General features: G+C 37.0%; 2 protein-coding genes across 2 annotated transcripts in view; one reads left to right on the forward strand and one right to left on the reverse strand.

Annotated features, from left to right (window-relative positions):
* Positions 1-541: 541 nt before the first annotated feature.
* Positions 542-11,191, forward strand: LOC128374603 (major histocompatibility complex class I-related gene protein-like). The gene is made up of 10 exons (XM_053334848.1): positions 542-706; positions 1,631-1,903; positions 2,101-2,391; positions 3,434-3,709; positions 4,098-4,217; positions 6,615-6,635; positions 7,092-7,148; positions 9,007-9,066; positions 9,798-9,848; positions 11,088-11,191. The coding sequence occupies exons 1-10, from the start codon at positions 652-654 to the stop codon at positions 11,189-11,191; spliced, it is 1,308 nt and encodes a 435-aa protein (XP_053190823.1). The 5' UTR covers positions 542-651.
* Positions 11,192-12,514: 1,323 nt separating this feature from the next.
* Positions 12,515-23,982, reverse strand: part of LOC128374604 (tenascin-X) — a 42,746-nt gene continuing 31,278 nt past the window's right edge. The window contains exons 8-18 of the mRNA XM_053334849.1: positions 20,279-20,401; positions 19,916-20,059; positions 19,137-19,256; positions 18,172-18,321; positions 17,572-17,702; positions 17,159-17,282; positions 16,659-16,810; positions 16,299-16,395; positions 14,908-15,063; positions 14,083-14,246; positions 12,515-13,034 (exon numbers count right to left, since the gene is read on the reverse strand). Coding sequence (XP_053190824.1) covers positions 12,936-13,034; positions 14,083-14,246; positions 14,908-15,063; positions 16,299-16,395; positions 16,659-16,810; positions 17,159-17,282; positions 17,572-17,702; positions 18,172-18,321; positions 19,137-19,256; positions 19,916-20,059; positions 20,279-20,401 — 1,460 coding nt within the window. The 3' untranslated portion in view covers positions 12,515-12,935. The remainder of the gene's footprint in view (positions 13,035-14,082; positions 14,247-14,907; positions 15,064-16,298; positions 16,396-16,658; positions 16,811-17,158; positions 17,283-17,571; positions 17,703-18,171; positions 18,322-19,136; positions 19,257-19,915; positions 20,060-20,278; positions 20,402-23,982) is intronic.

The raw sequence follows: 23,982 nt of genomic DNA on the forward strand, positions 1-23,982 counted from the left end.
TGATTATTTGGTCCGCACCAGGCAGTAAAATTGTTACTATGTAGCGTACAGGCTGCGGTGTGGTCCGCGTTCACACCTGCAAACAAATCAAGATTGGTCCGATTGACGTTCCCTCATCTTCTGGTAAATCGGCATTTGGTGTGGAGTCAAGCGGACCGAGACCACCTCTTTTTGGACGTCTCGGTCCGCTTGATTTAGTGCGCACCTGAGTGTGACTGATGCTTTCACACCAACGAAAACGAACTGAACTTTTTGGTCCGAATGGACTGTTTAGTGCCCACGAACTGCTGTTGGTGTGAAAGCGCCCTATTTCCTCCATCACTTCCATTGTAAGTGCATTATGAAGGGATCTTCTAATGGTCAGTATGAACAGGAGGGCACTTTTAATTTGGACTGTTGATTTAATGTATGTATCTGGACAAACTAATTACATCCAGCAAACATTTCTAATAGTGGGAGACTTGGACGTGACCTGAACACATGGGCATAGGCACAAGTCTCTAGTTTACGAGCAGCATCTGAATGCACCGTGCAGAGCAGACAGACCTGTGTAGCAGGAGGGCACAGCAGTTTGTCACCATTTAAAACACGGCCCAATACTCGGATAATCTGAATTTTAGAAACGCTAATGGAGTCCACTTTGTGGCGAAGATGTATCTCATCGCAGTGTTCGTACTTTTGGGGACAGGACTGACAGTAAACAGCGGTAAGAGAGAGTTGTTTTTATAACACATTAATGCGACTTAAAAGTGAAAGTAAAATAGACACAGTTGTGACGTCTTTGTAATTATCAGATTTCTGTTGATTATTTATAAATTAGACGGATAGTTTTTCCAGTTTTTGTGTACTCTTATTCCATAATCTTATTACATCAAAACAGATATGATAAAATTAATAAACTATTATAAAATCAGTAACTTTTCGTCTGTGTGTGTAAAATGTCGGTTGCTGTAACCACACCTCCGGAACCCCGCAGACCCATTCACAGCTTTAAAATTGTCAACTTGTGTAGACTTTCAACTCTTTTGTAGTCCAATACTAACTGTACAGTATTTACTGACATTGAGCTGTTAAAATATAACCCTGTGCAGACACTATTTGATGCAAGACTGATAACCTATATAAAATGTGCTCTTTTCCAGTCTAAATGTAATCTTAATGGTAAAATGTTTAAATTCTCTTAAACATTAAGGTATAGCACAAATATAACTTAAATATAAATTAACCTTTTCAATTAAAATAAATTAACATAATCTATAAAATAATATAACGAATAAACAATAAAATTAGCAGCACATTTTGAAGTAAACTACCAGTTCTTATCACTGAAAATGATGCAATTAATTTTCTTTTGTTTCATAATGATAATAATAATAATAATAATAATAATAATAATAATCATCATCATCATCATCATCATCGTTATTGTCATGATAAAAGATTTCCCCACAGACCCTACTTCAGTTATGTTAACAGAGCTGCCTGGCACCACGAGCAGGGACAGCTGAGTTAGTATAGAAGTCTGATAAAAGTTTACCTGCATTGGTTAAGATCAGATAAAAGAGGGGTGGTATACAAACACTCACACTGTAAACATGTCTGTCTGTCTTTCTCTCTCTGTGACTCTCAGAGAAACACTCCCTCATGTACATCTACACCGGCCTCTCCAAACCTGTCGGACTTCCGGGCATCCATGAGTTCACAGCTATGGGTCTGTTGGATGGCATGATGATTGACTACTATGACAATGATATCAAGGAAAAAGTTCCCAAGCAGGCCTGGATGAAGGAGGAAATTGAAGCAAAGTACTGGGAGAAAGGCACACAGTCCCGCCAAAGCAAGCAGCAGTGGTTCAAAGACAGTATTGACAACCTGAAGAAACGGATTAATCAGACCGACGATGGTAAGATCCATGAAATGTGTTAGACTCCTTTGTAATTAACTCTATGAAATTAATAACTATAATATCTTGTATAGATAAATGCTCCAGCAAAAATGAAGCTGTTTTATTTTTCCTTAAGTAAGGAACAAATGATAACTTCTAATGTGTTTAAATGAAGCTGTTTTAATTGTAATTACTTCACTGTCACTCCTCTTTAGATCTCCATGTTCTTCAGTGGATGGTCGGCTGTGAGTTTGAAACAGAGCCTGATGGCATGTTAAAGTTTGTTCGTGGTGTGCACATGTACAACTATGACGGACAAGACTTCCTGTACTTTGATAATGCACACTCAGTGTGGGTTGCTGCCACTGGTGCAGCAATCCCAACCAAGATACATTGGAATGGATTCCCGAAGCTAAAAGATTACACTAAAAACTACCTGGAGTATGAGTGTAAACATTGGTTAAAGAAGTTCATGAAATACAGGAAAAACCAGACCAGCGCTGCCTGTATGTATGACAGAAAATCTTTTCTGTATTTTTGCATCAATCATTACTAGAGAATGGCTTTAGTCACAGAATGATTATTATTTGTTCAAATATCAAACATGAAATCAACTAGTCTTGATATTATCTTAATTCTTGAAAAGTCTGTCTTTTGTTTTCTGAATTGTAAGTATTTAGTAGTAGTTCAGATGTGGCTAGATTTCCCACAAACACACAGCTATTCACTAGAATCATGGTTCAATAGCTTTTTATTGACTCTAAATCCTTTTGAATCCACTTCATCATTCAACTTTTGTAAGTAAAATTAAAAATAACAAATGCAGAAACACTTCAGCTTCAGTTCCATGTTTCAACAAACACAAGATATCAAATATTGATTGAATATGTATTTTACGTGTTTAAATAACTGATGTAGCCTTCTTGTTTTTCATGAGCTACTTGTTTCAAATACTGGAAGTGCTGAGTCTGTACTATTAAGTTCATTTGTTTTAATAATTCATATGATATAAATTAAGTCTGAGCAGGAGATTTTGACAACTGAAGCTGATTTAACTGTTAATATGCTAAGTTATTGAAGGCTTTAACATTCATTAGTTACAGCTGATAGAAGGACAGTGTCAGCCACAGTTTGAACTGTTAATAAGAAGCCTGTTCCCCGTCTGCTCTGTACACTGTTCTTTGATAATACTAATTTAAAAAAACTTAACCCTGTAGTTCAGCAAATTCAGGTACTTTGCCAACCTGGAACCAAATACAAAAGAGAACCAGCTATTAGAACCAAACCTTCATAAACACCATATTCAATAACAACCATGATCTCATGACAAGAAATGTTTTTATGTTTCACCAGTATATTTTTACTTTAGTTATAATTAAAGATATTAATTGTAACTGTTTGTTATAGTAGTTGTCGCAATAGATTCTATTGGATCAGTTTATTATGAGGATGGTACAAATATGATAATGTATGGTTTATATCATAATGTTTTATAGCCACAATGCAAACAGTTCAAATTCAAACTAACCCAATGTTTTCTCTTTCCAGCTCCACCAGATGTGTACGTGTTTGCCAAGAAAACCAGAATTGAGAGAAACATCACGTTGACCTGCCAGGCCACAGGTTTCTACCCAAAAAACATCACCCTTAACATCAAAAGGAACGGCCACATTGTGACTAAAGAGGACGGGTTGACCGTTTGTCCAAATGAAGACGACACCTACCAAATAAGAAAAAGTGTGGAGATTTTAAAGAGTGACATTTCTTCATTCACATGTGAAGTCATTCACAGAGCATCTAATATGTCTGTTGAGAAGGCCTGGAGTAAGACACTTTGGAGTAAGAAACTTTCTTTTTTCAGTTTGCAGTTTGGGGCAAAAATGCAAACAAATGATCAGACTGTTTATAACCAAACCACACATCAGAAAATGAGATCCTAGTTGTATTAAATTAGAGTAAGTTATTTGTCATATTGGAGCAGACCCGATTCAAATTATCTCAGGGTATAAAGCAGTAAGAGTCTGCCTCAAAAGCTGTTTTAATGTTATTTTGTGTTATTAAATTGCATTTTATCACTTTGATCCCATTATCACTGATTATCACATCTACATTTTATTATCATGCATCAACACTGAGAGTCATATGAAGCTAAATATTAATGAAGTTAAAAGTGAACTGAATGTGAAACTGATGTAAATGTTTTGTGTTTTAGATCATAAAGTTGACGATGGAGGAAACAACGGAGGCATTATTGGTGGGGCGATTGGGGGCCTGGTTGCTGTCGTACTCATAGCTGTAGTGCTGGTGGTGTTGAAGAAAAAAGGGAAATTTGGTAAGTACAACATATAATCATTGTGTTTTCTCCACAACAAGGATTGGTGTGGGATATATTTTTCTTATATTGTATTTTATATAATTTAAAAGAAAATATATAAAACATTTCATTTCTCAAAAGACGTAGATCTATTATGAAAAGAAACTGATTTTTCTTGTAAAATTGATTCTTTTTAAATATTTATAATTTAGTAGTTTTCTATTTCTTTAAAACTAATTTAAAGAGTAACTGACTACACACTCAAACTCTGCTGGTTCCCTTCATCTCAGCATATTTCAAAGATGCAGCAAAGGAGTGCACAAGTTGACTATAGGGGGCGTCATGGCCTCGTAGCTACATAGTGAGTGATGAGGACGTCGATGAGGGCAAATTAAGACCACCACTGCTCAGTGTAGCATGAATAGATGTAGAGCTGGTAGTCAAAGATAACCAGCCATGAGCAGCTGCTGTCAGACAAAAACACAGAGTCTGCTGGAGGTTCGTCCGTCACTACAAATATGTTCATGGCCTATTCTGTGTGTGTGTCTGTGAGTGTGTCAGTATGTAGCTATAGCCCTGTGGTTTACCCTGTTAATATTAATGTCATCAGTCTGAATATCTCCTAAAGCTCTGAATATAGAACAGTTAGTAAACAGCAGTCCCATATGTTGTGTTTACTACCACAGAAAAGAAAAAAAACCTTTGGGTTACTTATATAACTACGGCTTTCTGAGTAGAAGGATGTCACATCTTATCTCTTATCAGACCTGCTAACACTTCAGCAGCTCTATGTGAGTGACACAAACTGAGACTGGAGTTAGCAGTGTTGTGTGATTTTTTTATACTTGACAAAGCAGCTGAAATGAAATATACCTTGGAAGTTATTCCTTTTACGTCACCATTAGAGGATTCAGCTGAACTGGAATTTAAAATCCAGATGGACAGAAATGTTGTTTTTACACACAATATTTGCTTAAATTATATATATTATATTTTGTGAAGCATCATGTAACCTTGGTTTGAAAAGGTGCTATAGATATAAATTTATTATCACAACAAAAGTTATATCAGGTCTACGGACTATTCCTTTGACTTCATGGCTTGGTTTCTGCTCTGACATGCACTGTCAACAGTGGGACCTTATATAGACAGGTGTGTGCATTTCCAAATCATGTCCAATCAATTGAAGTTACTACAGGTGGACTCCAGTCAAGTTGTAGAAGCATCTAAATGATGATCAGTGGAAACAGGATGCACCTGAGCTCAATTTTGAGGGTGTGAATACTTATGTACATGCAATATTTTAGTTTTTTAAGAATTTCTAAAAAAAACTTTTTCCCTTTGTCACTATGTGGTATTGTGTGTAGATTGATGAGGGAATTTAATCCATTTTGGAATAAGGCCGTAACTTAACAAAATGTGGGGGAAGTGAAGGTGTGAATACTTTCCGGATGCTCTGTATGTAATTTAATGTTTTGATTGGATGTTGGTACATGTTCTGTCCACTAGGTGGCAAACGCAGTTAGTAATTAACCAACAGTAATAAGTGAACTAGGAAACACATGATGAATACACATAAATGTAAGTGACTGAGACAAACACAAACATTATCCTGATAATGATCCCTATCCAGATATAGCACATTTTAGTCTCTCCTGTGTGAGCAGCACACATGAAGGACTCAGTGGTGAACCATACGGCTCTTATATACAGAGATCCCACATTATAGCTGTGCAGCAGAGAAACAGTTACGTTACTCTAAGTGCAATAAAAGTTTTGAGAGTAAAAAGCCAAAAACAATCATGTGTCAATGTAATCTTCACATAAGATGGACAGACACCTGATGATGATGCTGCTGTAAAGAGTGTGATTTTCAACACAATATAAACTATAGACTTCATTTTTGGATAAAAACTCTGAAGTCCTTACCTATAGACAGTTTGGCAACATCTCTATTTTTTCATAGTATTTAATGACATATTGCCCAATCCTAGTTAGTAAAGCATATTGCAGGGGTATTGAATTTTCCAAAGGGCAAATTTTCCACTTTTACCGTAATAGCTGGAGTAGCTGCACCCATTCAAATAGAAATGCTCAGACAATATTTAACAATCCTCAATATTTCATCAGTTACAGGTCTGGGTCCGGATAGGACGGTGTCTGGGTCTGGATTCGTAGGGGGTCAAAAAACAAAAATGTAAATTGAAACTCATTAGTCAAATTACAGCTAGGAAATGATAAGTTATTAATTTCAGATAAACATATTTCTGAATTCAGAAAGTAAGTTAGTCCTTCTCAGTCTCAAAACTCTTACAATGTTGTTCAGTTAAAGGCTTTTTTTATAGAATTGGTTATGTAGTTATGAGAAATAAGTCCAACTGTTCATTAATGTCTTAATATTGTCTTTGTTCACAGGAGGTGCTACACCCGCCAACGGTAACTATTTTATTTCTTCTTTTATTTGAAGGTTACAGCTTTGGTAAGACTTTCTTAGATTGAAGGATAAGACTGCTGTTAAATATATTTCCTATTGTAAACAAGTAAAACCAACAATGTCTGTGGCTCTGAAGACATACATCTTAAAAAAGTATATAGTTAAAAAGTCTCAGCAATTCATTCTTTCAGCAGTGGATGAATCCACATTTGATGCTCTCAAGAGTATTTCTGACAGCAGGACTGTGTGTGCAGCATTGAGTCAAAAGTTTGTGTTTATGGTGATGAAGGGAGATGTGACTCATTGATCATTGAGCTGCAACAGAGGAATAAAATACATCACACAATACTTGTTAGTATAATAAATAAATCAGAAACAGTCCAGAAAGCACAGATAGGATATAAGCAGGTGTCTGAATACATTAACACATATCTTGATGAATTTTCTTTTCTTCACAGGATCCAATCAATCTCTCAACAGCGATGGAACCGGCTCTTCTGGTTCTGGTGGTTCTGGTAAGCATCTTTCATTTACTGAGCTGCAGCACACAGGTTCATACTTTTCAGTTTCATCAGTTAGATCAGTTTGTTGTTGTTTGCTGTTTTCCTGCCTAATCCTTTGAGTTAGTCCTGCTCAGACTGGAAACTCTGTACAGTGAACTTCATAATAGTTTGTTTAGCTGTGTGTGTGTGTGTGTGTGTGTGTGTGTGTGTTAACCTTGTGTTTGTTCACAGGTATAGCAGATGTTGAATTTCCCTTAAATATTTTATTTTCTTATTTTCTTCTCTGGATTCTTTTTAAGTTTGAAATATTAAATGTATTTGTGCTGAAGATGTTTATAATGTTACAACAATGACTCAGGGAGGCAGCATGATGGAGGAATCCCAAATGTCTGGCTTTATTAGTAAATTAAAGGAGGGAGGGCCTCTTGTAGGTCAGCCAGGTGCCACTGAGTGGACAAGTATTTATTCAGTTATTCAGAGGCTTCCACACAGGGCATAACAGACCTTGCCACACATCAGTTCATCTTCAGAGGTCTCTCTGCTATCAGTAATGTCTGTAAACACAGTAAGAATATACTGTAAGCTTATAGACCAAAAACCAAACCAGCCAACCAGACCCCCAACAATCCTGATTATTAAAACAATCAAAAAGTAAAGATGTCATGAGAGAAAAATGCAGCAACATTCTCTTTTTAAATGTCAAAAAAGAGAAGAGGTCAACTCCAGGGGGATATTCCAGAAAGGAGGTTTAACCCTAACCCTTTCTGAGTTGACTTACTCCAAGACGGGGAACAGCTGATCTGAATTAGTTTAATCAACTTTGAGTATGTTCACCCTGAGTTAAGCACGGGCACAACCGCTATAAAAAGCCATCATCAATGGAGGCCCAATACCTCAATTCACCATGGCAACTGCTGTGAAAAAAAAGATTGAATTACTTTACCCCACTAGAACTGGAGATCATATTGCAGGCCTGTGGTGAATGTGACCATATAGTTCACAAAAAAACACCAGTGGAGCAGCTAAGGAGAGAGAAGTGGCATGGGAGAAAATTACTGCCCGTGTCAATGCGCAAGTTTGAATGCACCACTCCACTGACTTAACATTCAACCGCACTTAAGATTGTAGCATACAGATGAAATATTGGTGTGTAACGTAAATGGAAGCAGCTAAAAATGAAATACAAAAGCATCACTCAGAAATACAGGCAGAGGCCTGCAAATGGGGCCTGGCCCTAAGCCAAAGTTGTGAAAGACCAGTTGCTGAAGGTATCCCTGGTGGCAGCTCATCTGAGCTAGTCACCCCCCGGGACACAAGTGTTTTCTTACTGCACCGTTGCCTTGACAAAAGTGTTCTGCATCTCCAACACACTCAATTTGCAGTGAGACTAGATATATATGGCCGGAGAATATTAAGAACCGATATTCATTTCAGAATAGAGCACATCCAATTGAGCTCTGAAAATCCTATCCCAACGTAAGGCATTGTGACTTAATTCTGCCTCGATATCTATCAGATTGTGAAGAAACGGACCATCCATGTCTGGTAGCTTGCTTCAGGTAGGAGGAGACAGGTAGAAACTCAGAGTTTCTTAAAGAAAACCTGCCAGCGAGCAGGTTATATTTACAGAATCAGTTACCATGGTGACCGACTCAGAGTTACTCTCAAACTTCAGAAGATCCATAAGATGGATTTCATGATTTCATCATAGATTTAAGATACTTTTGGAAAAACATTGGTTGTTTAGTCTGTATCAGGGTTGACTGCTAATTTACTATCATTCATTCCTCTCACACACACAATGTTGATACACATAAAAGCAGATTATAGTCTTTAATTTTGTGTGCGTGTGTGGTCAATATCTTCCCAGAAGTCCCCAAAAATGAAGATGTGGCCAACCCTCTCCTGGGTGGTGAGAAGGAAAAGACAGGTAAACGTTTTCTTCTTGGCAGACATAATGTTAGCTGTTGAGCTACATGACTTTGTACAGATTCTGATGTGCAGTGTTACATAATGAAATAATGTATTAATAATGACATATTTTATTCTTGATTGTCTCACCTTGTTATTAATATGAAAAAGGTTGATAATTGTTGTATCTAAGTGAATAATATGAATATGACCATAGTTTGGCCCAGCATGAGAGCTTAATACTTTAATACTTTAACTATTAGTTAAAAATCACACCATTATGATTTAGTGGACTTTAAAATAAATACTAATCTGAGATTACATGGTAAAAAAAAGTTGTGGCCCAAATTTACACCCATCAATTTTCATGTAATTTGAACAATAGATTGACAAAAAGATAATTGAATCTATGGATGTTTCAAACCAAACAGATAACAGTGTAATTAGGAGGTGCTGGTGTTGATTGTGTTAATATTGTTAATGGTATTCATGGTGTTAATGGAAACCATAAAACCATTTTGTTATAATCTGAAACTATGGTGATGTTAAATCACTTTAATCTACTATATATTATCATTTTAAACATAAAGAAGCTTTTTCTCTACAGACATTAACTCAGGTCCTGATTCTTAACATTATTTTGAAGCATTTTGTCTTTAGTTTATGTTCTACTCTCAGTGATTAAATACATTAAAAGAAGTCAGAAATCACAGATTGCTGTTATTACAGACCTTGATGCTTCTTTTACAGGGTCCAAGGAGTCTCTGGACAGCAAGGACTCTGGTGTATCTGCTGGATCTGGTAAGTTTCTTCTGTTGACTGATTGAAAACTGCACTGCATAGGTTTCTGCTTTTGCAGCCTCAAGTGGCAGCAAGAGATAAAGTAAAGGTTTAAAACTCTACATAGTATCTTCATGGCTACATATTACTAGATGTGACTGACAAAATATGTTGTCTTTGTAATTTGGATAAACTAAAAGTACCATACCACAAATGCATGTATGGAAAGTATAGGAAGTAACACATCTGTTAATTCTTGCAGACAACAGCTCATCCCATAAGAAAACATCCTGAAGTCTGAGAGGAACCACCTTGTAAGAAAAAAAAAGCATTGGTACTGTGAAGGAGATATGAAGTGAAATGGGATTGACTGACAAGACAGTAAAATAAGAACAAAGTATTTCATTCACAGAGTTTTCCAAGTTAATTGATAACTTTGAAATTTAAAATTAAACTTTAAATGATGATGAAGATGAGAATAGTAGTTGGGAAAAGACACTGTTCTGCGGTTGTAATGTTTTAGCAGTGATACTAAAGTACAGGCATTTGGTTTGAACTTTAGTTTTTTTTGGAGGGGGTGGGGGGTGTATTGTCATGATTTTAGGATCTAGTTATCAAAAATTCGGAAATGTTAAAACAATCTCGGTGGCCTTTTGAGCAGAGTTTTCTGATTGTAAAAACAAGTGCAATTGTAAAGTCTATCGTCTGTGCTTTACAAAGCAATCTAAATGCACAGTCAGTCAGTCAGTGTTCAGGTTTTTAAATGTAGACGGTGTGATGTGACTGCAGTAAAAGCTGTTTGTGTGCTGCAGGGGGAGGACAGGTTGGTGCTGCCTCAGTTTGGGAGGGAGAGAGTGTGAGTGCAGGGTGCACAGCTCTAAAAAAGTAAATGAATTTGTGGCAGGCCTTTTATTGTATAAAATAAATAAACAGGCTACTGAGGCCGAAGCCAATGCCACAAACAACAGCAACAAAAAACCTGTCATAAGCTCTACACTAGCCTCTCAATTCCAGCCTCCCCCTTCCACTCTCAGCTTATTACAGTTGTGTCACCTCAGATCATTATTACAGGTAGCTGACATAGCTGACAGGCCTCACAGCATCTAAGCTGACATGTTCACTAACACCAGCACTTCACCTCAGCAGTCCCACTGTCTGCACTGAACTAACTTTTCATACAGTAATTTAGTCTGTTTGTAGCTTTCTTCCTAACTTCACTTGCCTAAAATGCTTGAAAAAATTCTTCCACGCCTCTTTAAGCTGAACCTCAAAGTGAGAGATACACTAATGAGGAGACTGAGGAGAGTCTGGTTTATTTGTGGAACGTCATTTCAAGCCTCAGGAAAGAGATTAGAAAAGTGTGACCTGTAAGAAACTAAACAAATGAGATGTTTAACTTTTTAAAAGGAATCTACTTTAAAACTGAAAATATATTTTTTAAGTTTTTAAGTTTATTCTTTGTTTTTACTTTTATAAGCGTTTTTACTTTGTGATAAATCTGTTTATCATGTTTCAAACAAAACTTCATTCAAATTTGACGAGAATTGATAATGAATTTTTTAAGACCGATCATGAAATGAAGTCAGAATTATGAGAATCATGAACGTGTTGTTTTTTTTTTGGGGGGGGGGGGTTTGTACTGTAAATAGTTTTTAATTTTAATTGCATTTATTTTAACGCATTTTCAATCCCAACTCAACCTTATTCCAAAAATCTGATTTGATACAATAAAACATGTTTGTTACTAAAATACAGGAATTTGATCACCAAAGTGAATTAAATGCTTGCTGTTGGTCTTTTTTTTTTTTTTTTTTTTGTAAAGCACTTTGAGTGGTATTTTTTGTAAATACAAATAAAGTTATTTAAGTTGGTATTTTGTTGTGTGGGATTTTGTTTGAATGATATTTTGACTCAATGCACTATATACTATACTGCAATATATCCTTTTAGTTAGGCTGTCCTGCAGAAGAGATAATAGTTTTATGAAGCAGAAATATGAAATGTGGCAGCAGTTAAAGTCTCCTGCTGTTCTACAAATGAGGCTAACAAGCTACCAGGTTAAAATAATCCTGTTAATGCTCAACCTGCTAATTTGGTTCTTTCAAGGCAGTTTGAGGAATGATTTGTTAAAACTGGATGAAGTTTTCTTAAATGAAAAAAGCACAAAATATTATGTGTTCCTGCATCATTTATGCTGTTATATTCTATATTGTGCTCCACAATGTAGTCACACTTCCATCACTATTAAAGGACAAGTCTGTATGATTAGTGAAAGAGTTTTTCCTCGCTGTTATCATTTCTCCTGTTTATACTGACTTTTAAACGACCTTCAACTGTGCTTTCAATGTAAGTGATGGAGGCCAAAATCCACAGTATGTCCGCACAGTCAATTAGTAGAAAATGCATTTAAATTTAGATTTATTTCTTTTGTAATTGTCTCCTTTTTAAAAAAAAAAAAAACTTAATTGGCTTAATCATTTTTTAAATTCATGATGTTGTCATTGTCTCTTATTTTTTTGCTGTCTTTGCTTAAAAAATGAAAATGAAAAAAGTAATTTAACTTTCAACCCAAATAAAATCTCACTGGATGAAATCAACATTCATTCTGTATCTACTACTCATCAGTCTGTATTTTACTGTGTGTTTGGCTGCTGACTCGTTTCCATCCCAAATCAAATAATGAGGCATGTAGTGTGATTTTTATTTACATCAAAAACAAAAATTCTGCGTGCACAGAAAGAAAATCACCTCTGACTCAACTAGAAGAGAAACATCGACAAAAGTGCTGCAAACAGCAGCCATGTATACATCTTACATTATATTTGGGGTAGAAGTTCAGATATATCAAAATATCAGCACATGAAACCAGAATGATCTGAAATACTTTGTTATTATGTAATTTGGGGTGAAATGACCCTTTAAATATAGAGAGTTGGAGCAGCCCTGCTTTAAAAACATGATAAAAACATGAAAACTGTACAATCTACAGTAACATACTGATAACTGTCCTCTATACAAATGAAAAAATACGTCTTCATCTCGTGTGTGTGTGTTTGTTCACGTGTTGTCCAACACATGTGTAACAGTTCATTATCTTGTGTCATCCTCTCATCCTCTGGTCGGAGGACTGAAGGCTGCTGGTCTCATCTTCATCTCAGTGAACGGGATGGAGAACTCTTTTCCTTTCCAGCTGGTCCAGATCACACCCTGAAATAAATTTTACAAATAAAACAAACATAAGACTTAAAAAAATTCAGGTCAATCTGAGATCGTTCAGTATTGTCTCTAAACTGTAAATTATATTATATATTATACATTATCTCGTCTATATAATGTCATGTAATATTGTATTAATGTGTAAGTGTAATGCAAACTGCTATAACGATATAGGTGATATCTATGTATTATGAAGTATGAATAACAATAAAAATATAATAACTTATTAAATATTATTGTTGGGTTTTTTGAGTATTTATTCTGAACAATTTCTGACAAAGTTTCCTGAAAACAACAATGTAATTTATGATTAATCATGAAGGAAATTAGTTCTGTTTAAGAAAATCTCAATAATGTATTTTATAAAATAAAATATTATTTAATCCTTTATGGATTATTGGAAACTCAAAACACACTATTAGTTTTCTATGTATTTGTTGTCTGTGTTGTGTTTTTAGGTTTGTTTTGGTATCTTACGTTTTCCCTCTCTTGATCCTCACAATTACATCTGTGTTTTTATTTGATTGTAATTGTCATCTCTCTGTAAAGCAACATGTTGTTTTTAAATGTGCTCTATAAATAAACTGATTCATTTTCACAAAAATTATGCCATTGACTGTATAAATATGTATATTCAGTCAGTGGTTCTTACAGTTTCTTCTTTTGGTTGTTAAACATTAAAATGCAGCGCTGCTGCCATCGTGTGGTCAAGAGAAGGTAGTGCACAAAAAGCTAAAAGTGAATATTGGACTTACATTCAGCAGGTGGACAGAAACATGACTCCTAATGAATAATGAGTGAGAGTTTCTGTGCAATAATCAATTTCAAACAAAGCTGACCATTTTAATCAGTTATCACTCTTATTTTCTGTTCTTCCTGTTTCTTCAGATAGAAATATAAAGCACTGAAGGAACTTTTAGCTCTTCGATTGATCCGTGAGTTTAATTTCTAGAACTGTTCACTTCCTGGAACTACTAAAATCATTTACGTTACTACGGTTATGAAAAACATCAAAAAGGTTTCAGAGTGAGGTCACCACCTGGTGTTTGACATCGATGCCGTACAGGCCGTTGAGGTTTGCCTCGTGGCAGTTCTTGTACCACCAGCCGCCGCGGTACGACATGGCACAGCGGGTGATGAACGGTGCTGGGTCGCGGTCCTTGGTGGAGAAGACTCGATTGTTGTGGTAACTGAAGGAGTCGCCTGAGTGGAGAGATGGAACAGAGATGAGAAAAAACAAAAGATAAAAGGTAAAACCCTTTCTGCAGAGATTACACAGGAACAAATCCATAGTTTGTGATGCAAGAACAGGTGAAAAAATGTTTCAGGATTGAGTTTTTTTATGTCTGTCTGGATTTTGAAGTGTTGTGTAATACTCATTTCAGCCACAAGAGGGCACAAGTGTACAACAACTCCATCTTCTAAATGGAGTAATGGACCATTCATGTTTTCTTCCTGGTGAGTTAGATTGTATTAGATTATATCTTTTGAAACACAAGCCATTCACATTTCAAAGAATTGTCCTAAGAATAAAGCATTACACAGCAATTACGTTTAGGAAATTGTTCAAAAAATGTAAAAAAAAAAAAAAAAAAAAAAAAAAGAACTACATATGAAACTCCAATTCAATCAACTTCACATTTTTCTGTTTTTCACAATTTGTACCACATTCCACCACCCTGTCTGCAAAATATCCAAATATTTAACTACATGCCTTCAAAACTTTAAGGAAATTAGTAGAAAATGAAGGGACCTGTAAAACAAAGTACAAATATACAGGATGTGCAATTAAGGTGGCATCACTGGAGCTAAAGCCCACATTTCACATTAACACTTTTGACACTTCCCGTCTTCTTCTTCTCACCTGCAGTGCCGCTGTATCCGCCCACTGTCAGTTTGTAGTTCCTCTTGGCAACCTCGAATGTTGAGTATTTGGCGAACACTGCCTCATCTCCATCACGCATGTCGACACGCAGAGTCATCCTGGTCATCGTTGTCAGGTTGTGGAGACTGTCGAGACCTGAGATAAAGAAAAGATTAAAAAAAGTATATACTTTTTTTTAATATACTTTTTTATATTCTTTTTCACTAAAAGAGTGAATATTGGACAGACCTTCCTGTGGGGTTTACTTTAGAGTTGTTTGAAACCATGTAACTTCCAACTCACTATTGATATTTGTAAACTCAACACAAATCCCAAATTTATTTCTTACTCTCACAGCATGAGCAGGGTGGTGAGAGTGTTCAGGGCCTTACTCAGTCACACAGGTTTTTCATGAGGCACCAGCTACGGAACAGAGCAACTGGCTATTGATGACTATTGACACCGAATGGGATTCGATTCCAGGCTGTTGGTCTGTACAAGCTTTCTGTGCTGATAGTAGTTTGTTCTATTCATACTGAATTGATTTCTGAAATTTATTGCTGGACCTCTGGCACTAACTGACCATCATGTTGGGTATTTTAGTGTCTAAAAGAGACATTTTTATTGTATTTTCCTGTTTTAACCCAAACCACAATCTTTCTCTACCCTAATCAAGTGTTTTTGATTACATTATGAGAAAATGCATTTCCTTATTAAAAAAAAAAAAAGGACCACACATCGAGTACAATCCTGAGACCGAAGGGGGGATTGTCGAGTCTCACTGGATGACCTCATGTTTCAATACTCTAACAAAGGGAGTCTTTAAGTAACTCAACTTCCCACAGTCCTCAGTTGTTTGCACCCAGGTGTGAACTCCACCCATGGACCCAGGGTCACAAAACCAGAACTCAACCTCTCCACTCTCCTTTTCCATTCAGCTTCTCAGCTCTCTATTCCCACATGTGTCCTGCTCACAGCAGACACACACAGAACTCTTCTGAACACGTAGTGACGTAATAGCCTGCTTGGGATTCAGCAACAAAGGCAAGGTATCATCAAGCTATTGACTCTGACAACAAAGGGAAAATCAGTGGCCTCCACAGTAACCTGGACCCTCTGACCTGCACAACTGAACATAGACTACCCAACAAAGCTGACATCATTCAGCCTTTGGAGCCAAACTATTCTTAGCCTGACTCAACTATGGATTTGTCAGCTAAGAAACAAGAAGATTGTGTCTGATAATCATTCATTAATGCTGATAACCAAACCTAAGTCCCAACACTCTAATATTTAAAACACCTTTCTATAAGAATCTTGTTATAACAAGTTTTTTTGTTGTGCTAAATGTGGATGGCCTATTGGTGTGTGATAAAATGTATTTTTCTTACCCAACCAGAACTCTCCACTCAGATCTCCGAATCCCCTGACGTACTCCTTCCAACCTTTAAAGAAATCCACCGAGCCGTCCTTCCTCCTCTGGAAGACCTGCAGACAGGAAACACACAATCGGTTCAGTGTCCCAAATCCAGACTGATTGTGAGCAGGGGTGAAGAATGTGTGTAAAAATAATGTAAAATCTAATACAGACTGAAAAAAGCTGTTTTCTGACTGTGCTCAACCTTAAAGCATTTCATGTAAACTAACTGCAAGAAACCATACACTATAAAAATGAGTCTACAGTATATGCTGTAGTATGGAACTGAGACACGTGGATCAAGGTGATGATGTAACTGATGATGTCACTGTACCGTCCATCCTCCTCCGTCTGTCTCCATGTCGCAGTAAACCATCAGCGGTGCCCCGAGTTTCCCGTGTGGGAAAATCTCGACCTCGCCTGATGTCTTGATGCCGTTCAGCAGCTCCTGGGAGCAGTCGGTGGGGAAGGGGAACCGTAAGGTACCTAAGGAAGAGGAGGGAGGAGGAAGGTGAAAGGAACACAAAATATAGAGCCGTGTTCCTGCACATGCTCATTGGGTGTTACACAGAACTACTCTCTGGAGACTGAAAATAAGATCATGGTAATTAGTCTTTGGAGCCATTTTGAAACAAACTAATGCGACCAAACTCTTCATATTGAAGGAAAATGTAACCCAGTGCAGTGGTGTGGCTCAATGGTTTTAATAGTTTCTGGACAACAACATGGTCTACGGCACAGTGGAATAAGACATAAGATTAGTTAATTGTTAATTTGGCAGTCTTATCCTTTGTCTTCAAAAGAATAACACTGTGATATAAGAAGCTGTTGTACCAGTGGTCAAGTCAGTAGAGATGGAGCCTCCTCCTCCCTCCATCTGCAGCTGTACATTGTACTTGGATCCAGGGTGAAGCTTAGTCAGCTTGTACTCTCTTACTGAGGCATCCACAATCACTTCCTATAGAGAGAAAAAACAGGAGATTTGGTAGAAGTAAGCCAGACTGATGGTCAAAAACATTTCACACCAGTTTATTTTAAGCCTTTGTACATATTCTCTTTTCTCTTATCAAAGTATACAACTTCCAGAAACCCAAATTACAGGAACAATTACTTATGCATCCATAAAAATATACAAATCATTATTGCTAATCATTGAATGATATTATAGAGCAGTTCATGGTAGTAAAAAATAGTTTCACCATTTATACATGCTGAGATTCCAGGAGGTAGCTAATTAATTTTCTTACCTTCATTTCTTGACCTTCTGTCTGATAGGTCAGCTTGTAGTTTCCTAAAACCTTTGAGGGTGGTTTCCATGTCAACAAGGCGGTGCGAGGGGTTACCTGACTGGCCTGAAGGTCACGTAGTTTTCCAGAGCCTGGACAGGTAAGAGGTGGAGGAATTACAGTTACTTACAAACTTACTGTAAGTATGAAAGTTCCTGCTTTATGATGGACACTCTTGAGTCTCTTTAAAAGGAGACACAATCTACATATTCCCAGGTCTACATTTATATTCTGGGGCTCTACTGGAATATCTTTGCATGATTTACAGTTAAAGTTGGCCCTTCATGTAGCCCCTCAGTTCAGCCTCTGTTTGACTGTCACTTTTAGCTTTCCTGACACTGACAGTTGCTTTTCTCTGTTCTTTGAGCCTTCATACAACGTCATCTGGTTTTTAGTGTTTAATTGGTGTTTTATCCCTAACCCTAACCCATGTTGTCCTGTCTGAAACTTGTAATGCTGCTGTCCTGGCCAGGTCTCCATTGAAAAAGAGGATGCTAACCTCAGAGAGTTTAAATAAATAGTAAATAACAGTTTAAAGGTTCAGGGTTTGTGTGTGCGGACCGCTGTTGGTGGTGAAGCTGGTGGTGGCTGCTGAGCTCTGCTGGCTGCCCAACTCGCTGGTTATGGTGACAGTGTAGGTGGTGGATCCTTCCAAACCGCTCAGCTGCTGCTCCGCTGCGTTTCCAGACACTGTGACCGTCAATGGTGAATCTGAACAAACAAAACTCTGAATCATCAGTTTACATTTTACTCAGTTTACAAACACAATTATTATTACTTCTTATTTGCCTTTTTTTTGTCCAATCTCAAATATTGAGGGTACTGAGTCGTTCATATGAGTTTTCTTTTCATTAGATTAATACAATGGTTTATTAGCTTCCATGAATAAGAAAGTCACACAAGAAAACAAGAGACCACACCTTTCCTTTTTTAATGTCCTTACACTGGCTGTCAGTTGATTTTAGAATTGATACAAAAGAAAAGTTGCTTCTTTTATCATCAGGTTTTCTTATAATTTTTATTTATTGACTTGTTTTTATTCGTTTTGAATGATATATACGTGGGAATGTTTGTGTATTTTATTCTGTGCTTTGCTCCTTTTATGTCTGCCATGTAAAGCACTTTGTAATTGTTGTTTTGACACTATAAATCAACTTTATTTTATATTATTTTCATAAATAGTCAGGACAGATGCATTTCCCCCCCCCCCCCCCCCCCCTTTATCATTGGCTTTTGCTTTAATCTTTTTCTAAGATTTCAGCAAGTAGGATCAGGTGCTTCTTAGTTATAGGCAGTTCAATTCATTCACAGCAGTCTGGTTGCATAGTTAAAGGCTGTGAATTGATCAGTGTGATCCAGGAACTGAACTAATGAACATGTTGAAATAAACCATCATCCTTTAAATTTAGTTTTTTTTAAGTCATTATCAGACATCAAGTTTCACATTTCACTTTTAACTAATATATTACAGTGAAGTTACATTTTGTTTTAAAATAAACTACAGAACTGCTGTAACAATCACTTACCTTTTCCTGAGCTGTAAACAATGGTGTATTTATCAATGGCGGCCAATGCTGGACGCCATAATAACAAGGCCTTGGTGTCTGTGACGTTTACGGCCTTTAGGTCTGTAGGAGCGTCAGGTCCTGAGAGAATGAGAGAGATGAGAAAAGAAAATGGTCAAAACAGAGCACAAACAACAAATGGCAAAAACAATAAATTAACTACTAAATGAAAGCAGAAAAATATGCAGAAGAGGTCAAAACATCCATAAAGTAAGCACAGAGAGGATTCACACTGTGAGACACTGTGTTTGGTTTGTCAACAGTTACATCACCAGTGGGAATCATCTGAAAAAGGAAAAAGTATTTTGAAGAAACACAGAGCACTGGAACGAATCCAGACTGGGACTCCACTGAGAAAAGTTCAAAATATCCACAGTTTGTTTCCAGATGCTGCACCTGCTTACAGATGTTATGGAAGATGTGACTTTTGAATACATAAGGAAAAATATAAAAGGAAACATACATGATTAGATTGTTAAGAACTACAAAGATCTTTAACTGTCTTGAAGTTAATAAAATATAAGAAAGAAAACAGGAAATTTCTGTAATAAAACTGGTCTTCCATTTAATTTTGAAAACCTCATAACTCTTGTTTTAAAAGAATTTGGCTCTAGGTTAAGTCATGAAGGGATTTTATGAAAGTCAAAGGTCGAAGCTATTCAGTTTGTCATTTATAGCATTAATAAACACAGGATGTTAAATATAAGTGAAGAGGGAAACCTGTGGGCTGCAGCACTTACGTGTCCTGACAGATTCCCTGATGGGGTCGCTCTCATCCAATCCAAGGATGGAGATGACATTGACCTCGTAAGAGGAGCCAGGAGAGAGCTGTGATAGGCCGAGAGAAGAATTGTTCGAGTCCACGGACACTGACACAGGCTCACCTGTACAGAGAAGATGGGCAATGAGTAATTTTGTTCATTCATTCATATTCTCTATATACTATTTCAGGGCAGCTCTTCATGATGAAATGGATGATGACAGACTCTTAATATCTGCTTCATCTCTTAGGTCCATACATCAGTTATTTTAAATTGATTTATTGCTTATTTCAGGGCCATGCAAATCCATGTAAATTAGTAAAACATGAATGTATTTCTCACCTTCCTCAGTGTGGGTGTATGTGATCTTGAAACCACTGACGGGTGTATTGGGTTTGGTCCAGGACACCGTCAGAGATGTTTCTGTCACTTTGCTGAAGGTTATGTCAGTCGGAGGCTCCGGGCCTGAATGGTGAGAGGAGTTCAGTGAGGGAGGTGATTGACAGGAGGGAAGGAAGAAAGGAATGAAGTGAAAAAGAGAAAGAAGACATTCACAAAATAGGAATTAAAATTATGAAGACAGGAAAAAGTAATGAGAAAAAAAAATGGAAGAAGATATAGTGACGTAGAAAGAAAGTAAAATAAAGTGGGAACATTATGCAGCAAGTTTCATGAGGAGATATAAGTAGAAAAAGGTTTATGGTGACAATAAAAATAGTGAAAAAACAATAAATCCTAAGGTTTTGTGTACAGGAAACAGTGTGCACATTTATTATTTATTCATCCACACATTTGCAATTAGTGCTCCAATGAGTTTTTGTGTATATATGTACATTGCAAACATATATACAGTATACAGATCATATACAGACATAAAGTGTCACAATTAAACGTAAACGATGGATCCTGGACAGCAGCAAAAGAGAGAATGAAGACATGATTAGCTAGCTGGTCACTCGAACCTGAAAAAAGAAGCGCGGCAGAAATGACGGGTGTCAACACAAAGAAAGAAAAGTTGACAACTTCACAAGGTTGTTAAGGTTGGAAGAAAACAAAACACAGCTAGATATTATTTCAATGCAGTCTTAAGAGCTAAAAAAAAAAGAAGGAAAGTGAAGTTTATGTCAGATTTTTAACTTGGAGTGTGAGTGATTTTTCATTCAACTGAATCATCACAATCTCAAACAATAGACTAATAATTGACAACTTATTGATCCATATTGTGTCCTCAAAATAGGTCCTTAAAAGTTAAATACTGTTTACTGTAGTAATTATAGGATTAGAATTTGCACATTTTGAATTTTTAAAGGTGAAGACAAACCAAATGTGTAGAGACCAGCCGTGGTCTTACCCTGGTTTGGGTGAGAAGTGAAGGGGTGTCAGTGAAGCTGGCTGTTAGCTTACCCTGAATGAGAGAAGACCAGAGCAGCAGTGAATGAATGATGTTGTGTTACGTTATGCTGTTTTTTTGTTTGTGTGTGGACTCTAATTTGATGTCAATTCACCCACTGAGACTATCTGTCTTTCTGCAACCCTGGAATCATTGGGAAGCAGATTGGTGGCTTTTAGTTGCATCTGGATGCATGCTGAATGTTAGCATTGGATGTTTACTTTAGAATTGTACAATATTAATATAATTATATGATGAATGGGGCAACTAAGATTATTCAATTGAATATTAATTTGAAGTTGAGGTCAGTGAATGAATTTAGCCTCATAAGAGGTTCTGTCAAGCTTTCTGTCCAAGACTGAGTGGATGTACCACATTGAGAAGAAAAAAGCTAAAACAAAGTTCAAATACTTGGCAGGTGAAGGTTATGGAAGCAGAGGTTTTGAATGAACAAGGATGTTAGAACTACTTTTGATTCTTGGTTTCTCATTTCTTACAGTGTAGGAACAACATTTTCTGTGTCCAAGTTAAGTTAAACGGAACAAATTGTTAGCTGGAGAACTTACCAGCGGGCTAAAGGCAACCAATGCTAATGTCAACATGCAGCTACCAGCCAACAAAAACTAGACGCATTAGCCAGTACACAAATTTGCTAGCTAACAAGCTGACATGATCTAAATGACTAGTTAGTCCATGGTCAAATGTTTTCTTGTTGTGTCCATATCCTATTTTGTACATCCACCATCCACCCCAACCTATACCAACTGGGGAAACAATTAAGTGGTATATAATATGTTTAGTTTTAGGAGACAGGGTTGCCTTATTTCACAGCTACAAAAAATTAGCCACAACTATTGGCTTTTTTGACATACTAATTTTGTTTTGACATTCAGTACGGTTAACTTATCTACCTATAGCTAACTTTATGACAGTGCAAACTACTATGATCAATAATCATTGACAACTTCATGGCATACATATCAATTAACTTTTGTGAGATTTGACATCAAATACTTGAGTGTGACTTCATGGTTAAGAAAGAGTTGAGTATTATAAGGCATGATAACTCATGAATATCAATGTTTCAAATATTCATGAATGCTGAAGAGTGATTGCACAAATCCAGTATCAACATAAAACACAGTGGCTTAGATGGCTTTGTCGACATTGAAATGTGCTGAAAAACAAACAACAAAACAGGTTACATCACTGAACCAATGATTAAACAAGAAACACACAGGATGATGAAACTGAAACTGTAAATCACAAGCTTACAGTTTTCAAGAGCACCACACCACTTTAGCTCTTGAAATGAAAATGGAAGAAGCATTGAGTAAGTAAGCAAACACCTCCATTCGTATTAGAGACATGTGATAATTAGTTTACAAGTGAAATTGTGTTTAAATCAGCACAACATAGAAGACATGTACATGGACAGTTTATTTATTCTGAATAGACTGAGGTGCAAAATCAAGAAGAGAGGAGTGAGTTTTTCTGACTTCACAACATTGACAATAATGTTGTAGCATTGTACAGTAGTAGTAATTCATGTTGTTCTACTGTCACAATAGCTTGTACCTGTACTGATGACAAGCTTGTGCAGTCTGGACAGAAGGCCAGGGCCCTTTCCAAGCAAGGTCACAGTGTACTCTTTCTGCGGAGGCAGATCTTCAAACTGGAAGGAGCGTGCTGAACCAGGAAGAACGATCTTGTCACTTTCTGTTGCAGGTTTGACTTCTTTGATGCTTTGGATGGTTGGTATTTGTGTGCCCACACTTTCAAGTACTCTGTTTTCATTTTCAGTGTTTCTATTTTCAGTTTCTTTTTCAGAGTCTTCTTCTTCCAGTTCTTTCCTGCTTTCCTCCTCCTGTGGCTCTTCATCTCTTCCAGATTCTTTCTTGGTCACCACAAAGTTTTTATATTTCCCCTCAGGTGCATCCCATATAACTGTAAATCCATCTGAGGTTTGGTTCGTCACTCCCACATAGTCCAGAGGTTCCCTTTTGACTCCAGAAGAAGAAACATCTGATTCTTTTGGAGATTCGGAACTACCGCTTCTTGTCTGTTCAGTTTTACTGTCAAACTCATGTTTTGCTTTTGGATCCCCTACCCTTTGTCTCCCACCAATATTTCTCATCTGTGTGCTGTGTGCTGTTATTCTTCCAGTATGTGGTCTCTTTGAACGTGTGATTGGTCTTGAGCCTCTTAAATCAGGAGTTTGCTTGATAACTGGTCTATCTTGAATTGCAGTGCCAGTATTTTTGGCAGCATTGACTCGCTCTTTATGAATGTCAGAATCGGAGTTAGATTCTGGGGTCTGGGTTTCTTCTTCCCCAGATTTGATAGTCAGATCATTGTCCCCTACAGGGTCTTGATCTCCTGATTGTCCAATTTTGACTTCTTGGATAGGTCTGTTGTCAACCTGCTCTCCAGATGGGTCAACTGGGACTTCAGGGGTATTCTCCTTTGCTGACTGGATAGTTTGACCTACCCTAATGCCACCGTTTCCATTTAGCTTTCTTTTTGGTAAAGGCTTGCGCATGGGACCTCTATGTGGAGGTTGAGGTGGTCTCGGGTTTGTACGGTTTCTGTTTTGGAAAGGCCCAACATACGGATGTGGACGACGTGAGGGAGTACCTCTGGAGGTTGGGTGATC

This window comes from Scomber japonicus, chromosome 15 (genome assembly GCF_027409825.1).
Source record: "Scomber japonicus isolate fScoJap1 chromosome 15, fScoJap1.pri, whole genome shotgun sequence".
Taxonomy (NCBI): Eukaryota; Metazoa; Chordata; class Actinopteri; order Scombriformes; family Scombridae; genus Scomber; species Scomber japonicus.